The sequence below is a fragment of the Sturnira hondurensis genome, unplaced genomic scaffold (assembly GCF_014824575.4).
Source record: "Sturnira hondurensis isolate 20B ecotype Veracruz unplaced genomic scaffold, ASM1482457v3 Scaffold0000549, whole genome shotgun sequence".
NCBI lineage: Eukaryota > Metazoa > Chordata > Mammalia > Chiroptera > Phyllostomidae > Sturnira > Sturnira hondurensis.
The window spans coordinates 421,095-437,854 of NW_028073180.1; the positions used below are offsets into that span (position 1 = coordinate 421,095).

The 16,760-nt window shown below is 35.6% G+C and overlaps 1 protein-coding gene across 3 annotated transcripts in view; it reads right to left on the reverse strand.

The window, feature by feature from the left end:
• RB1 (RB transcriptional corepressor 1) overlaps positions 1 to 16,760 on the reverse strand; it is a 282,066-nt gene that overhangs the window by 125,080 nt on the left and 140,226 nt on the right. For all 3 annotated transcript variants that reach the window (XR_005065830.1, XM_037041693.1, XM_037041700.1), the window contains 4 exons: positions 14,711 to 14,767; positions 14,600 to 14,631; positions 14,440 to 14,516; positions 13,223 to 13,419 (listed from right to left, as the gene is read on the reverse strand). Coding sequence is in view for 2 of the 3 variants with exons in the window: in XM_037041693.1 (XP_036897588.1) it covers positions 13,223 to 13,419; positions 14,440 to 14,516; positions 14,600 to 14,631; positions 14,711 to 14,767 (363 nt within the window). In the remaining variant the exon portion in view is untranslated. The remainder of the gene's footprint in view (positions 1 to 13,222; positions 13,420 to 14,439; positions 14,517 to 14,599; positions 14,632 to 14,710; positions 14,768 to 16,760) is intronic.

Genomic DNA, 16,760 nt, shown 5'->3' on the forward strand with positions numbered 1-16,760 from the left:
TTTGCAGGCCAGAAGAAACTGGCAAGAAATATTCAGAGTGATTAAAAGCATGCAACTAAAACCAAGCTTACTCTCTCCAGCAATAACACAGAATCATAGGATAGAGGTAGAAGATGGTGGCAAGGTAGATAGGAGCCAAGCCCAATTCTCCTAGAAACACCTATCCAATCTTCTGAGAAACAGAGTGAACAGCCAACGGAATCCCAGCTTATATGAAGTTTGCAGCCAAAATTTGTGGAGGACATTGAAAAACAGTGAGGAGATTGCCTTGGGGACACTAAGGTCCCTGAGATCTGTGCAGGGACCTAGGCTGCTATAGCCCCCCACCCAGCACCTGCCGCAGGATACTTGAAGGAGAGTTAGAGCACCAGCTCTCTCCTCTACCAGAGCAGGAAGGGCAGGCTGGCACCAGGAGGGAGCTGGATCCTGGAAGTCGCTGGAGAGAACAGACACACAGAGGTGGTATATACCTGCTGAGGCTGTGGATGCTGGCTAGGTCACTACCAGAGAAACTGGGGAGCCAGGGAACACTTGGAGACCTTAGGAAGAAGAATTGGGCCACGTAGGACCCTGACCCAGATAGTCTTCAGTCTGGTAAAAAGTCGGGCTGTGTGAAAAGCTGAGCACTTGCTAAGAATGATGGGCTTAAACAAGAGGCTTTTATTGGGGAGAAAAAGAAAAAGCTCACAGCTGCTTTGTAAGGAACTCTGGAGCAGCGGCTGGCTCCTCCCAAGGGTGATTTGACCTGCGCCCCACCCTTCGCTTGGGGCAGCTCGAAGAACAGCAGATTTAACTCCCAGCACCTGCACTTCACTCCTGTAGCTAGCCCAGCAGCTGAGTCAAGCCACTAGCCTGAAGGCTGACTGGTGCTGCTCACCCTGTGGCTGATTCTGGCTGCTACCTGCACCACTTGCCCGGAAGCTGATTTGAGCCAAGTGGGAGCTGTACTCACCCTGCTTACCCAATGGCTGCTGACTTGTGCTCCTTACCCAGCAGTGGACTCCAGCCACGGTGGCCTCACAAAGAGCAAGGAAGAAGCACACCACACAGACCCCGGCTCAACTGGTGGATTAAGGGAGCAAGCCCGGAGCAGATGGACCTTGGGGGCCTTGAAGCTCACGGAGGACCTGGGCTGAAGGCTGGGCAACTGCTATGAATATTGCTGCCCAGACCTGGCCCCCATCCTTGCAAAACCACAGGAAGGGAGAAAATCAAAGCCCAACTCCCTTCTTCCTGAGGCATCCAGGAAGACCAGCAGAACTCCATCAACGGGTTTAAAGTCAACAGGAGGCTTATTTCTTTTTATTTCCTCTCTCTCTCTCTCTTTTTTACTTCCCCCAAAGGAAACAATAAGACCTGTAGTTGTGAAAGGTCGAGACAAATATCCAAAAAGGGAGAACAACACTAACCCCAACAACTGAGAAACTGACACAAATTTGACTTTGCTATCCATAAAACCGGCATTTTATTGTTCATTTGCATTGTTACTACTTTTTTATTATTTTTAATTCTTTTATTTTATTAGCATTTTTTATTTCTCTCCTTTTCTGTTTAGTTTTCTTCATTTTATTTCTCTGTTTAATTGTATTGTTTGACTGGGTTTCCTTATTCTCTTTTTCATATTGTATTTTAATTTTACTTCTTTCATGTCACTCATGTTCCAATTACACACTACTCTTGATCATGTACTTTCTATTCTTGTTATCCAAATCATATATTTCTTGTCATATTATTGTTGTTCCAGTACTATTGTAAATAATTGTTGTCCCATAATAATACACAACACCCCTCCCTGACCTTAGTCCATTTCACTATATTCCTGAGCTTTATTACTGTTGTGGTTAACTCTATTCTCTTGCACACTATGCCTACTTTCCATCCTTTACTCTCACTATATCACATCATCTAACCTTGCACAAGTGCTATGTTTTTTTGGATTCAGGTTACAATGCTCCTCCACTCTAACAGGAGTCTTATCTCTCTTTCACCTTTTCTAAAAAGTGGCTTGTTGGGTGAAATATCACAGTTAACACTACACTTATTCAAAGGATCTGCTATCTCTTCTGTAGTTGTTGATACTTTAAATCTTATAGAACACTCTCCAGCTGTCTTAATCCATTTTGCCTACCCCCTGCCACTTATCATGAATAGGTGGGAGCTGGGAACAGGAGTATACTTGCTGGAGGAGAGAAACCACCAACAAAGGAACCAACAAAAGGTAAAACCCCAAATACAACAAGAGAGGTCACACAAACAGAAGAAAGGTCAAACCTAGAGTGTCCAGACAAGGAGATCAAAGACACCACACCACTGAAACCCAGATAATTCCTACAACAAAAGTTCACCCTACAAAGATGGCTAGCAAACGCAAACATCAGGAAGTGCAGAAACAAACACAATGGGGAGAAAAAAAAGAACCTGCAATAAAAAGCAATGGAAGAGTCCCCACTAAAAGAGCTAACTGAAATAGAGGCAAGCAAAGTATAAGATATAGAATTCAAAAGAATGGCTTTAAGGATGCTTGCGGAACCCACAGAAAACTATAAGGAACTGAGTGAGAATTATAACACTATGAAAAAGAAAATACAAACTATAAACAAAAACTGGGAAGAAATGAACAATAAAATCTCAGAAATAAAAAAACACATAGAATGAATTACAAGCAGGCTGGATAAAGCAGAGGATGCAATTAGTGAGCTGGAAGACAAGGTGAATAGAAACACCCAGGCAGAGCAACTGCATGAAAAAAGACTAAAACATTACGAAGACTGCTTAAAGCAACTTCAAGATAACATGAAAAGCAACAACATTCGAATTATAGGAACACCAGAAGAAGAAAAGGAACAAGGGATAACAACCCTGAAAGTTCAGGAAGCAAAGAGAGTCCCAATCAAGATGAACCCAAAGAAGCCCTGGCTGGCGTAGCTCAGTGGATTGAGCACAGGCCTGCGAACCAGAGGATAGTGGTTCGATTCCCAGTCAGGGCACATGCCTGGGTTGCAGGCCAGTTCCCTGCAGGCCAACTCCCACCAGGGGACACACGAAAGGCAACCATACATTGATGTTTCTCTCCCTCTCTCCTTCTCCTCTAAAGATAAATAAATATATAAAATCTTAAAAAAAAAAAGATGAACCCAAAGAGGCTCACTCCAAGATATACCATATTTAAAATGCCAAGTATTAAACACAAAGAGAGAATCTTAAAAGCAGCAAGGGAGAAACAAGAAATAAAATACAAAAGGACTCTTCTCTGATAAGGCTAGCAGCTGATTTCTCAACAAAAACACTCCAATTAGGGAGAGAATAGCAAGAGATATACCAAGTAATGAAAAACAAAGGCCTACAACCAAGATTATTCTACACAGCGAAAACCTCAATTAAAATGGAAGGTGAGATAAGGCTTTTCTCAGGCAAAGGAAGGCTGTAACAATACATCTCCACCAAACCAGCCCTATAAGATTTACTAAACAGACTACTACAAGAAGAAAAGGAAATGAGTGGGAGAGAGGAACGCAGATACAAAGGGGGGAAATGAACAAATACCTACAATAATAACCTCAAATAATAACCTTAAATGTTAATGGATTAAATGCTCCAACAAAAGACATTGAGGAGCTGAATGGACAAGAGAACAAGACCCACACATGTGCTGCCTATAAGACACCCACCTCAGAACAAAAGACCCACACAAACTGAAAGTGAATGGTTGAAAAAAAAATATTCCAAGCAAATCAACAGGAAAAAAAACCAGGGGTGGGGAGCAATATTTATATCAGACAAAATAAACTTCAAAACATGGGCCATAAAAAGAGACCCAAAAGGACACTTCATGAAACTCGATGGAAGAATCCATCAACAGACATAAATATTATAAACGTATATGCACCCAACATAGGGGCACCCAAATACATTAAGAAAATCTTGGAAGACTTCAAAAAAGATATAGATAGCAACACTACTATAGTTGGGGATTTTAATACCCCAGTATCAAAAACAAATAAATCTTCCAAACAAAATATCAACAAAGACATTGTGGCATTGAACAAAGCCCTAGATCAAATGGACTTCACTAATATAGAGTCTTTCATCCCAAAGAAGCAAAATACACATTTTTTCCAATGTACATGAACATTTTCAAAGACAGATCACATGACAGGATACAAAACAACCCTCAACAAATTCAAGAAACATGAAATCAGAGCAACCATCTTCTCTGACCACAAGGGGCTGAAACTAGGAACCAATCTCAAGGACAAAACTCAAAAACACTCAAATTCATGGAGATTGAATAGCATGCTATTAAACAATGAATGAATCAAGAATAAGATTAAGGGATAAATCAGAAAGTTTCTGGAAACAAATGAAAATGAACTCACAAGAATCCAAAATTTATGGGACAGAGTGAAGGCAATCCTGAGAGGAAAGTTCACAGCGATTACAGGCCTACCTGAAAAAGATAGAAACATTTCAAATAAATAACCTAACCCTAACCTACAAGAACTCAAAGAACAACAACAAAAAGCAGCACAGAACAAGTAGAAGGCAGGAAACAATCAAAGTAAGAGGAGAATTAAATAACATAGAGACTAAAAGAACAATTGTAAGGATCAATGAATCTAGGAGCTGGTTCTTTGAAAAGATAAACAAAATAGACTAGTATTTACAGACTTATCAAAAAAAGAGAGAAAGAGCCCAAATAAAAAAATTAGAAATGAAAGAGGAGGTATTACAACTGATACCACAGAAATACAAAGGATTGTAAGAAACCACTATGAAGAACTGTATGCCAAGAAATTTAAAAACCTACATGAAACAAAAATATATCTAAAAAATATGATCTTCCAAAACTGAATGACAAAGAAGCAGAAAGCCTGAACAGACCAATAATAGCAGATAAAATTGAAGCAGTAATCAAAAACATCCCAACTCACAAAAGCCCCGGACTGGATGGTTTCACAGGAGAATTCTATAAAGCATTTATTTAAGGAAGACCTAACCCCTTATCCTTCTCAGACTATTCAAAAAAAATCCAAGAAGATGAAAGACTTCCAAAATCTTTTTATGAAGCCAGCATCATCCTAATCCCAAAACCAGTTAAAGACACAATAAAGAAAGAAAACTTCAGGCCAATATTGCTGATGAACACAGACACAAAAATCCTCAACAAAATGTTGGCAAACTACATCCAGCAGTACATTAAAAAGATCATACACCATGATCAAGTGGGATTCATCCCAGGGATACAAAGATGGTTCAATATTCACAAATCAGTAAATGCAATACATCACATAAACAAAAGACAATAATCATATGATCATATCAATTGATGTGGAAAAAGCATTTGATAAGGTACAGCACACATTTATGATGAAAACACTCAGCAAAGTGGCAATAGAGGGAGCATTCCTCAACATTATAAAAGTTATATACAAGAGATCTACAGCCAACATCATACTCAATGGGCAAAAACTAAAATCTTTCCTACTAAGACCAGGAACAAGACATGGTTGTCCACTTTTACCACTTCTATTCAACATAGTATTGGAAGTCGTAGCCACAGCAATCAGACAAGAAGAGGAAATAAAAAACATTCAAATTGGAAAGGAAGAAACAAAACTGTCATTGTTTGCAGATGACATGATGGTGTACATAGAAAATCCTATAGACTCCGCCAAATAACTGCTCAACCTAATAAATGAATTTGGCAAAAAAGGGGGATATAAAGTAAGTATCTAGAAATCAAAGGCATTTTTGTATACCAATAATGAATTATCAGAAAGAATAATTAGGAAAAAAATCCCATTTGATATAACAACAAGAAAAATAAAATACCTAGGAATAAACATAAGCAAAGAGGTAAAGGACCTGTGCCCAGAAAATTACAGAACACTGAAGAGAAAAATTAAGGAAGACAAAAAATGAAAGCATATGCCATGTTCATGGATTGGAAGAATTAATATCATCAAAATGTCCACACTACCCAAAGCCATTTATAGATTCAATGCAATATCTATTAAAGTACCAATGGCATATTTCACAGACACAGAACAAACATTTCAAAAATTTATATGGAACCATAAACCACCCTGAATAGCTGAAGCAATTTTGAGAAAGAAGAACAAAGTAGGAGGGATCATAATACCTGATATGAAACTGTATTATAAGGCCACTGTATTCAAAACAGCCTAGTACTGGCATAAGAACAGACACATAGACCAGTGAAACAGAATAGGAAGCCCAGAAATAAATCCAAGTCTCTATGGTCAATTAATACTTGACAAAAGGTGCAGAAGCATAAAGAGGAGTAAAAATGGCCTCTTCAACAAATGGTGTTGGGAGAACTAGACAGCCACATGCAAAATCATGAAACTCGATCACTAACTTACACCATACACAAAAATAAATTCAAGGTGGATAAAAGACTTAAATATAAGTCATGCCACCATGAAAGTCCTTCAGGAGAACACAGGCAGGAAAACCTCAGATATTCCACGCAGCAGTATTTTCACTGATACGTCCCTTACAGCAAGGGGCATAGAGGAAAGAATAAACAAATGGGATCTCATCAAAATAAAAAGCTTCTGCACAGCTAAAGAAAACAGCATTAAAATGAAGACAAAATGAACCATACAGAAAACATATTTGCCAATGAAAACTCAAACAAGGGTTTCATCTCCAAAATGTACAAGGAAGTAACATGACTCCACTCTAGAAAGACAAAAAACCCAATTAAAAAATGGGCAAAGGATATGAATAGGCATTTCTCCAAGGAGGACATACAAAGGGTCCAGAGACATATGAAAAGGTGCTCAGCATTGTTAGCCATCAGAATGATGCAAATGAAAATCACAATGAGATAATACTTCATACCAGTGAAAATAGTCATCATAAACAAAGCAACAAACAGCAAGTGTTTGAGATGATGTGGAGAAAAGAAACCCTAGTGTACTGCTGGTGGGATTGCAGACTGGTGCAGCCACTGTGGAAAACAGTAGGAATTTCATCCAAAAACTAAAAACAGAAGTGCATTTTGACCCAGCAATTCCACTGCTAGGATTATATCCTAAGAACCATATGACACCAATCCAAAAGAATTTATGCACTCCAATGTTCACAGCAGCACAATTCATAATAGCTAAGTGCTGGAAGAAACCTATGTGCCCATCAGGAAATGAATGGATCAAAAAACGATGGTATGTTTACACAGTGGAATACTTTGCAGCAGAAAGAAAGCAGCTCCTACCCTTTGCCACAGCATGGATGGAACTGGAGAGCATTATGCTAAGTGAAGTAAGACAGGCACTGAAAGAAAAATACTATATGATCCCACCTTTAACTGGCACCTAATCAACAAAACCAACAAGCATGCAAAATATAACCAGAGACTGAAATTAAGAACAAATGGACAGTAACCAGAGGGGAGATGGGAGGAAGTAATGGGGGGGAAAGAGTGAAGCGTTTTTAGGAACAACTAAAAACCAAGGATTGGTGGAATCATGGGAGGGCTGCGGGGATCACTGGGGTGAGGGTAAAAGGCAGAGAACTGTATTTGAACAATAATTTAAATAAATAAATTAATTAAATAAATTAAATAAAGAAGCATAGGATAGATAAATAGCTTCCCAGACAAGAAAAAGCTGCAGGAATCTAGTATTACAAGAAATTTTAAAGTTACTTCCTTAAGAAGAAAAACAAATAATCAAAAATATGAGTAAGAAATTATCAGAAAAAATTCTCACCAACAAAGGCAAAAACATAACAAAAGCAGTGTAGCAACCAAGAAAAAAGCTAGTGCAAATGTTAAAAGGCAAAATTAAGAAGATTATGTGTAATTACATCAGTAAATTAAGGGATTTTATAAATACCTATAGAAAAGTAAAAACAATTTCAAAAACAAAAATGAAAGGGGTAAGTAAAAATGTTAAGTGATTTTAGCACATGTTCCAACTTAAGCAACCATCAACTTAAAAATAGACTCCTATAAACACAGTTTGGTCTATATGAAGCACCTGGCAATTATAAATCCAAATCTACAAGAGATATTAAAAGAAATAAAGAGAAAGTAATTGAAACACAACACTACAGAAAGCCACCAAATGCAACATAAGAGAAAAATAGAATAAGAAAGGAACAGAAAAGAACCACAAAAACAGTCCGCAAATAACTCACAAAATGGCAATAACTATATACTATCAATAAATACATTAAATATAAGTGGACTGAACTTCAGTCAAGATGGCAGTGGAAGCAGACATGGTGTTACTCTTCGCACATCAAAATTACAACAAAATATAGAACATCCATAACCTAGAAACATCAGAAATCGAGCTGAATAGAAGTCTGACAAGTATGAAATTAGAGAAAACACATCCATCCAGACAACCTGATAGGAGGGGTGCAGATGCAAAATGGGCTGGTGCCTTAACCTCATGTAGTATATTAAAAATTGGGATGGATATCTCAGGAGTGAGGAGTTCCAGGCCCATACACAGCCCCCCAGACATGGGTTCTAATGCCAGTAAATACATCTGCACAACTGGCTGCAAAAACCAGCTGGGATTGAACTGGTGAAAGAAACTTCTGGAGCCTGAAGTAGTTCCTCTTAAAGAACCCACACTCAGACTCACCTACTCAGACTCACTCCCTCTGATCTCCAGCACCAGAGTAGTAGCTTGAAAGGCACCAGTAGTACAGGGGGAGAAACTGGAGTGCCTGGCATCAAAGCAAGCAGAGGCCATTGTCCCTTTTCTAAATCCTCCCCCTAAGAAAGTCCCCAAGCTGGTACCTCATCTGAGACTCCACTAACCTGACAAACACTGTTTTACCCGCCATGGACATCACCAGATACTCTGCCCCACCCAACTTACATGCCCACCCAAGCTGCTTTTCCATATGAATAGCTAGTCTTGGCTAATGCTTACAACTTCCTAAGCCCTATTAAAACCCAAAGAACTGGCCTCAGTGAGCTTCAGGTGCTGGCACTAGCATTAGCCAGCCTAGATTTACGGCTTGGTTTCACCTGGAAAACTCCAAGCCCAGCACAAGTAGCAGCCATCTCAGATTGCTTTATAGCTCAAGCAGGGTGGCTCCAGGCAAAACACAGGTAGGAGCTGACCTTGGCCTATACCACCTGAGAACCCTGGAGTCAATGTACCCAGTGGACAGCTACAGATCACATCAGAGCCCTGGGACCCTGCTTCTGAACAGCTGATCCTCTGCAGAGGGCAAAGGTTGGGGATAAGTATTCACAGCCAATCCTTGCAGCTGATTGACCTGGTTAAATCCCTCCCACTGATCTGCCAACAGCAACCAAGAGGAGGGTGTATATGGCCCACATGAAGGGCGCACCTCCAGAATTCAGCTTGGGTGACAGGGGAGGCTGTGCTACTGGACACTATAGGACGCCTACTAAATTAAACCACACTACCAAGGCAGAGTCAAAGTAGCTCTACCTAATACATAGAAATGAACTCAGGAAGACTGCCAAAATGAAGAGACAAAGAAACAGGGTCCAAATGAAATAACAGATCAAAACTCCAGGAAAAGAGCTAAATAAAATGGAGATAAGCAAGCTATTATATGCAGAGTTCAAAATGTTGCCTATAAGCATGCTCATGGAACTTAATGAGGACCTCAACAGCATAAAAAGAGCAAGTCAGAAATGAAGAATACACTAATTGAACTAAAAAACAATGTACAGGGAAACAACAGTAGAGTAGATGAAGCCAGGAATCAAATCAATGATTTGGAACATAAGGAAGCAAAAAATAACCAATCAGAACCAGAAGAAGAAAAAACAATCCAAAAAATAAGAATAGTATAAGCAGTCTCTGGTACAAGTTAAACAGGTCCAACATTCACATCACAGTGGTGCCAGACAAAGAGGAAAAATAAGAAATGGGTAGTCTGAAAAAATAATGAAAGAAAACTTCTCCAATTTGGTGAATGAAATAGACATGCAAGTCCAAGAAGCAGAGTCCCAAACAAGGTGAATGCAAAGAGGCTCACTCCAAGGCACATCATAATTAAAATGCCAAAGCTTAAAGATAAAGAGAGAATCTTAAAAGCAGCAAGAGAAGTTACTTACCTACAGGGAAGTTCCCTTAAGACTGTCAGCTGATTTCTCAAAAGAAACTTTGCAGGCTAGAAGGGACTGGCAGGAAATATTCAGTCATGAAAAACAGGGACCTATAGCCAAGATTGCTTTACCCAGCAAAACTATAATTTACAATCAAAAGGCAGATAAAGGACTTCCCAGACAAGAAAAAAACTAAAAAAGTTCATCATCATCAAACTATTATTATATGAAATGTTAAAGGGACTTTTTAAAGAAAAAGATCACAACTGTGAACAATAAAATGGCAAAAAACACAAATTTATCAACAGTTAAATCTAAAAAACAAACTGAGTAAACAAGAACAGAAGCAGAATCATGGATACAGGCATCATTTTTTTTTTTTTTTTAGGCATCATTTTGATAGTTGTCAGATTAGAGGGGAGTGTGGAGGAATGGGTAGAGAGGTGAGGGGATTAAAAAATACAAATAGGTAGTTACAGAATAGCCATGGGGATGTAAAGTACAATACAGGAAATGGAGTAGTCAGAGAAATTACACGTATGACCCATGGACATGAACAATGGTGTTGGGATTTCTGGAAGGAATGGGGGGTGCTAGGTGGAGGGGGAGCAAAGAAGGGGAAACCAGGACAATTGTAATAGCATAATCAACAAAATACAATTTTAAAAAGTAAATAGAATAAAACATGAATGGATAAAGATCTCATACATATATACAATGAAATGCTACTCAGTCATATAAAATAATGAAATCTTACTATTTGCAACATGGATAGACCTTCTGGGTATTACACTAAATAAAATAAGTCAGACAGAGAAAGAAAAATCATATGATTTATCATATGATTTCATTTAGATGTGTAATATGAAGAATAGACAAACAAACAACCAGAAATAGACTCAGAGATACAGAACTGATACCAGATGGAAGAAACTTATGGGACTGGGTAAAAAAGGTGAAATGATTAAGAAGGACAAATTGACAGTTTCAAAATAGACACAGGCATGTAAAGTACAGCATAAGGAATATAGCCAATAATATTGTAATAACTAAATATAGTGTCATATGGGTTCTAAATTTATCATTTCCTAAGTTATATAAATAGCTGTATATCTGAAACTAATAGAACATTAAATGTCAATTGTAATTGAAAATGAAAAATTAAAAATAAATGAAATAAATATCAAAAAATAAAACTATAAAAATCTTCATCCAGTAAATTGTTTGGGAGGGTAAGTAGTACCTCACTTAATGTTTCCCTAGGTACAACACTTTAAATATGATTTTATCAATTTAGAGTTTAATGAGAAATTCTTGTGATACCAGAATCAAAAGACTAGGAAAATTTGCTCTGATTCTAAATTGGGGGCACTGGTAACATGGTGTGTTCAATTTGTAAAAAATGCATTGAGCTATAATTTGTGCTATATACTTTTCAGCATATACATTGCACTTCAGTTTTAAAAAAAACTTAAAATCTGTGAAAGCTCAAATATATCTGTAGTATATCCCTTCTCTAAAATGTCAATTATTCTCACAGGAAAAATATTTACAGTATTCTATTTGTGTGGCATGACGTATCTTCATAGTTACTCACTACCACTCTATTCTTTTTATGATTAAACAGGTAATATGGGTTGATTTTTAAATTCAAACATTAAGAATATAACAATAAAAAGTGTCTATAATTTCATCCCCAAGAGGTAACATTTAGCCTTCAAATTCACAGGTTTATGACTTCTACCTCATATTATTAATAAAATGTACCTTTGCCAGACTTTGAGCATGTCACTTTTTCTCCAAATAGACTCAGAAGTAAAGGAATATTGTTTAGAATCCCCAGAACACTGTAAAATGCACTAATTTAATAGGCTTGAGCACCAGCAATTTCTAAACAGTAAATATCTACTCTTTCCTCCAAAATTTTCAAAGTCCATGTCTTTCCTGTATCCTCACAATGTCTACCTGAATACAAGGCATATAGCAGAGGCCTACTGAGGGAAATAAAAGTAATTCTCTAAAAGAAATGAAAATAGTCACTCTCACATGATACAGTAAATGTCTTCATTTCAATTTCTACAAAGAGAGAGCACATTAGCCTCTGAAAAGTACTCTGTATTTTATTTATTGTTTCATTTATTTTGCTACTTTTAATCTCTTTGAATTTTCTCCTAACTGCTCCTTTTCTTATATAGTGAAAGTTGTACAAACGAGTTACTAAATTCAATGAATAGCAATGTAACATCTTTTTTACAACTTGTCCTCTTTTTCTATCCACTATCTATATGGCAATCAAGAAAACACTAAGAAATAAGTTATCATTAGCCATTACATTTTTTTAAATCCCAAAATTAAAATTATAGTTACATGTACAGATTAAGATTCTAATGTAACTGAAGTCTTCATTTTTTCATTGCCATTTCCATATGAAAAGATACATACTAGCATGTAACAAATTTGAAAAGAAACCAATTCCACATTAATCTACAAATCTGATGATTCACAAAGCTTTACTCAACTATACATATTTAAAGAGCATAATAGAGGAACTCCACATTTTTTACTATTACTAGGTAAACACTGTGCCCTTTACTAAAACAAAACCCTATCAATAGCTTATATGCTATAAGTAGAATAACTAGAGAATAAGATTTCTGCCTTATAAATAATCTATAAGCAATATCTATAATTAAACAATAGTGTACGTTTTTGGACTACTTTTAACAATGGGAAAAAATCCAAAAAAAATTGAATTAAAAAACCTGTACTTTTAAATCATCTAAATAGGTGATTTAAATTTTTTTTATCATTTTGTTGGAATTTAAGAGCAGATGTTTAAATTTTCAAGCATGACACCTTTGTTTCAAATAAATTATCTCCATACTAATTCAGCTTCGTTTTAAAATGCCATGCTTTAAGAAAAGCTTTTCCTAAATAAATCACTGTATCAGATGGTCAAGGAAGCTCAAATAAAAGAAAACTCCATTCTACAATAATTTTACTTGATTCTTGGTCCACATACCAAAATCACATTATTCATTAAATTTTATGTTTGCTTTTGAGGTAAATTTTAACTAATATCGCTCACCAGCAGATATGCCAAATGCATATAAATATCTTTACTTATTTCAGCTAGTTACTTACTGAGAGCCATGCAAGGGATTCCATGATTCGATGTTCACATCGTTCTAAATGTTTTATCATTTCTCTGGTCAAGTTGGCTTCTGCTTTGATAAAACTTTCAATCACTTTGTAAAAATCGAAAGCTTTTAAATTAAGTACATTCAGAATCCATGGGAAGGACAAATCTGTTCCAGTATCAAGATTCTGAGATGTACTTCCTAAAAATGAAAGAAAAAATGTAACTTAGGTATGAAATGTTAGGCCTTAAACTACATAATTTTAGGGTGGAAGGTTTTATCAAACAAAAAATAAAAACAATAAAAAAACTAAACATTTGTTTTTATTCAGAAGAGATTTTTTTTAAATTTTTTATTTTGGAGCCCAAGACTCCCAGAAAATAGTTTTCAAAATTTTAAGTGTATGTGCTCATATGATTTTCCTAGATTAAGGGCTCATAGTTTGTATCAAATTTTCAAAGGTTTACATTCCCCAAATTTATATGAGGGACAGGTTTAATATCTAACCCATCAATGTATTACCATTTTAATTCTCATTAATCCCTGGTCGAGAGAGGAAAAGAGTCTTTAATATTTTGCTAATTTAATTACTTAGAAAATGTTACCTCTTTTAAATGTGCATTTCTTGGTAATTAATGAAAATTCACAATTTTTCATGTTTGTCTTAAGTTTCTCTTTTACTGTGTATTTGTATGCTTTTATAAATCTTTCGTTTTGGCAAACAAAAGCTTTTTTTACATTTACAATGTTATTTGCAAAATAATATCTTTAAAATTATATTAAAAACAATACTATCAGTAGCTTCTTTCTGTTTATCTGGCAGGTTCTAGCTCCAATCTTTGGTCACGTAATCATAGAGTCTATCTATAGCAGTGCTTCCATATCAGTGGATGCTGCTCGTCAGTATTCATTCCTTTGGCATTTTACAATCTTATAAGTAATGGAAGGGATTTCAATAGGTACATTTCCTGGATTCAGTACAGCCCAGAATAGAAGCCTAGTGAAATACTATTCCCAAGATGACCTGAAATAATTCAGAATATAAGCCAGTTAAATATCAATAGTTCGTGGTGACCATTAAAATTCTTCAGAATATACTGACTTAAAATATATATTTACTCACCTTAATGACATCCCTCCCCCCAAAAAACTCATCAAACCTCTGATGTCTTTTTAACTTTAAATTAAATTAAAATGTTTATTTACTAAAATTTAACTTACTGCTATATGTAGCCATTACAACTTCAAGAGCACATGCCAACAAAGACATATGAAAGATGTTGTCATTCAGGAGTTTGCTAAAGGAATAAAAAAAAAGTGATTTTGAAACACTTCATTCTATAAAAAGAAAAAATTCTTTTACTAAAACTAAAAAGTTTACCTAAAATTTTGAATGGATAATCGCTCTTCTTCCTAAAACAAATAAAAAATGTTTAATTGAAACCATTTTTATGTCAGCATTAATTTTTTTATTATTTTCTTTTTTACTTACTGATTTAAGCATGGATTCCATTACTCGATAATACAATCGAACTCCAAGTTTGTATCGCTATGAATAAAAAAATAATAATTAGACCGCACTATTTTTTTTTTCCATCACTATATTTATTTTTACAAATGTTTGTTCAAGTGTTCTGAACATTTTTTTTGGTAATTGATTTTTTATTGTATTTTTTCCATTACCACTCATCCTCCTTATACTTCCCCTTCTCCTCCCCCATGGAATCAGCACACTGTAGTCCATGTCCATGAGTCATTTCCTTTTTGCACAATCCCTCCACCCCCAACACCCTGCAACAGCTGTCATCCTGCTCTCCATCTACAAGTCTGTCTCTATTTTGCCTGTTAGCTCAGTTTGTTTACTTGATTCCACATATGAGTGAAATCATATGGTGTTTATCTTTCTCTGACTGACTTATTTCACTTAGCATAATATCCTCCAGGTCCATCCCCACTATTTTAGAAAATCACAATTATTAATTTCTTTGAAGTGTCTCTTGAAACACATTTCTGAATCTTCTTAGGAATATAGCTAACAAGAAATCATGAAATCTAGCTTGTTTAAAACTCAAGACTTAAGTATAAAACGATAGCTAACATTCCCAATAAACTGTTAAGAGGGAAGTCTTTGTTTTCATTCAATGCATTTTGGGCTGAGTTTATTTATACATAAAAATTTGTTTGCATATATTTAAATAAATATATATATAACTATGTGCTTTTATATATATATAAAACTTATGTGCTTGGTACTATTTTACATACTGTAAGACATTTTGTAATCTAGAATATGTATTTTCAAGATAGCTGTCCAGGATTTACAGAATGAACACTGTCCATAAAATTGGCAAAAGCAAAAATCAGATTTTGCTCTTATCAGCAAAAATTTTAACCTAATAACTAGTTACCATTAGTTAAAAAAATAACTGAATTTTAGAGATATGCACATGCAGAACACACATGCTCAAACTATAGTCCTTCATTTCAAATTATGAATATAAACTTCATGTACAAACAAAAATAACTTTATAGGTAGAAAAGAGGGGATAGTTAGTGATGGAAGTAGGGGATAGCTTGGGTGGTAAGCACACAATACAATATATAGATGATGTATTATATAGATTGTACCCGTGAAACCTATATGATTTTATAAACCAATGTCACCGCAATGAATTCAATTGAAAATTAAATATAATTGGTTAAAAAACTTATGGCATTGAAATGTAAACTCACTGTACTGAAATAAATATATATAGGAGAATACAGTTTTCAAATATATCTATTTTTTTAAGATTTCATTTATTTATCTTTAGAGAGGAAGGGAAGGAGAGGAGAGAAATATCAATGTATGATTGCCTCTCGATAGTCCCCTGCTGGGAACTGGCCTGCAACCCAGGCATGTGCCCTGACTAGAAATCGAACCTCGATTGCGTGCTTTGCAGGCCTGTGCTCAATCCACTGAGCTACACCAGCCAGGGCTCAAATATATCTTTATGTATCACCTCATTAATGCCATACAACAGAGAACAACAAATATAAAAACCTGACTTTCGGAGCAGTTAAATGACTGATCAAAATGATAAAACTAGATGTTTCTGATCCAGTGTCCACACTCTATTAGTTTTAAATTTTCTTAAATAACAATAATTTTAAATTTTCTTAAATAATAAATATTAAAATAACTGATAACTGGCATATATAATCCCATTCATACAAGTATATATGCATACACAAATATTTCTAAATGTAGACATCAAAGCACAGGCAAAAATATTTAATAGCATCAAATATTATAATTTTTTCTTTTCCTTGATTTAAAAAAATTTCTACTATTTCTCTAAGATTTTCTGCATGTTTACACTTGGATTTTATAGAAATGAGAATCATTTTCCCATAAAGTTTTCCATAAATAACAGCATACATGTGTAGCTAATATATAGTGTCTGCCAGTATTTTATACTATCAGACCAATATCATAATAGTGTCTATGCAGTTTGGACAGATGTTGCATCTGAAATATAACACCAGTAATCAAAATTAAA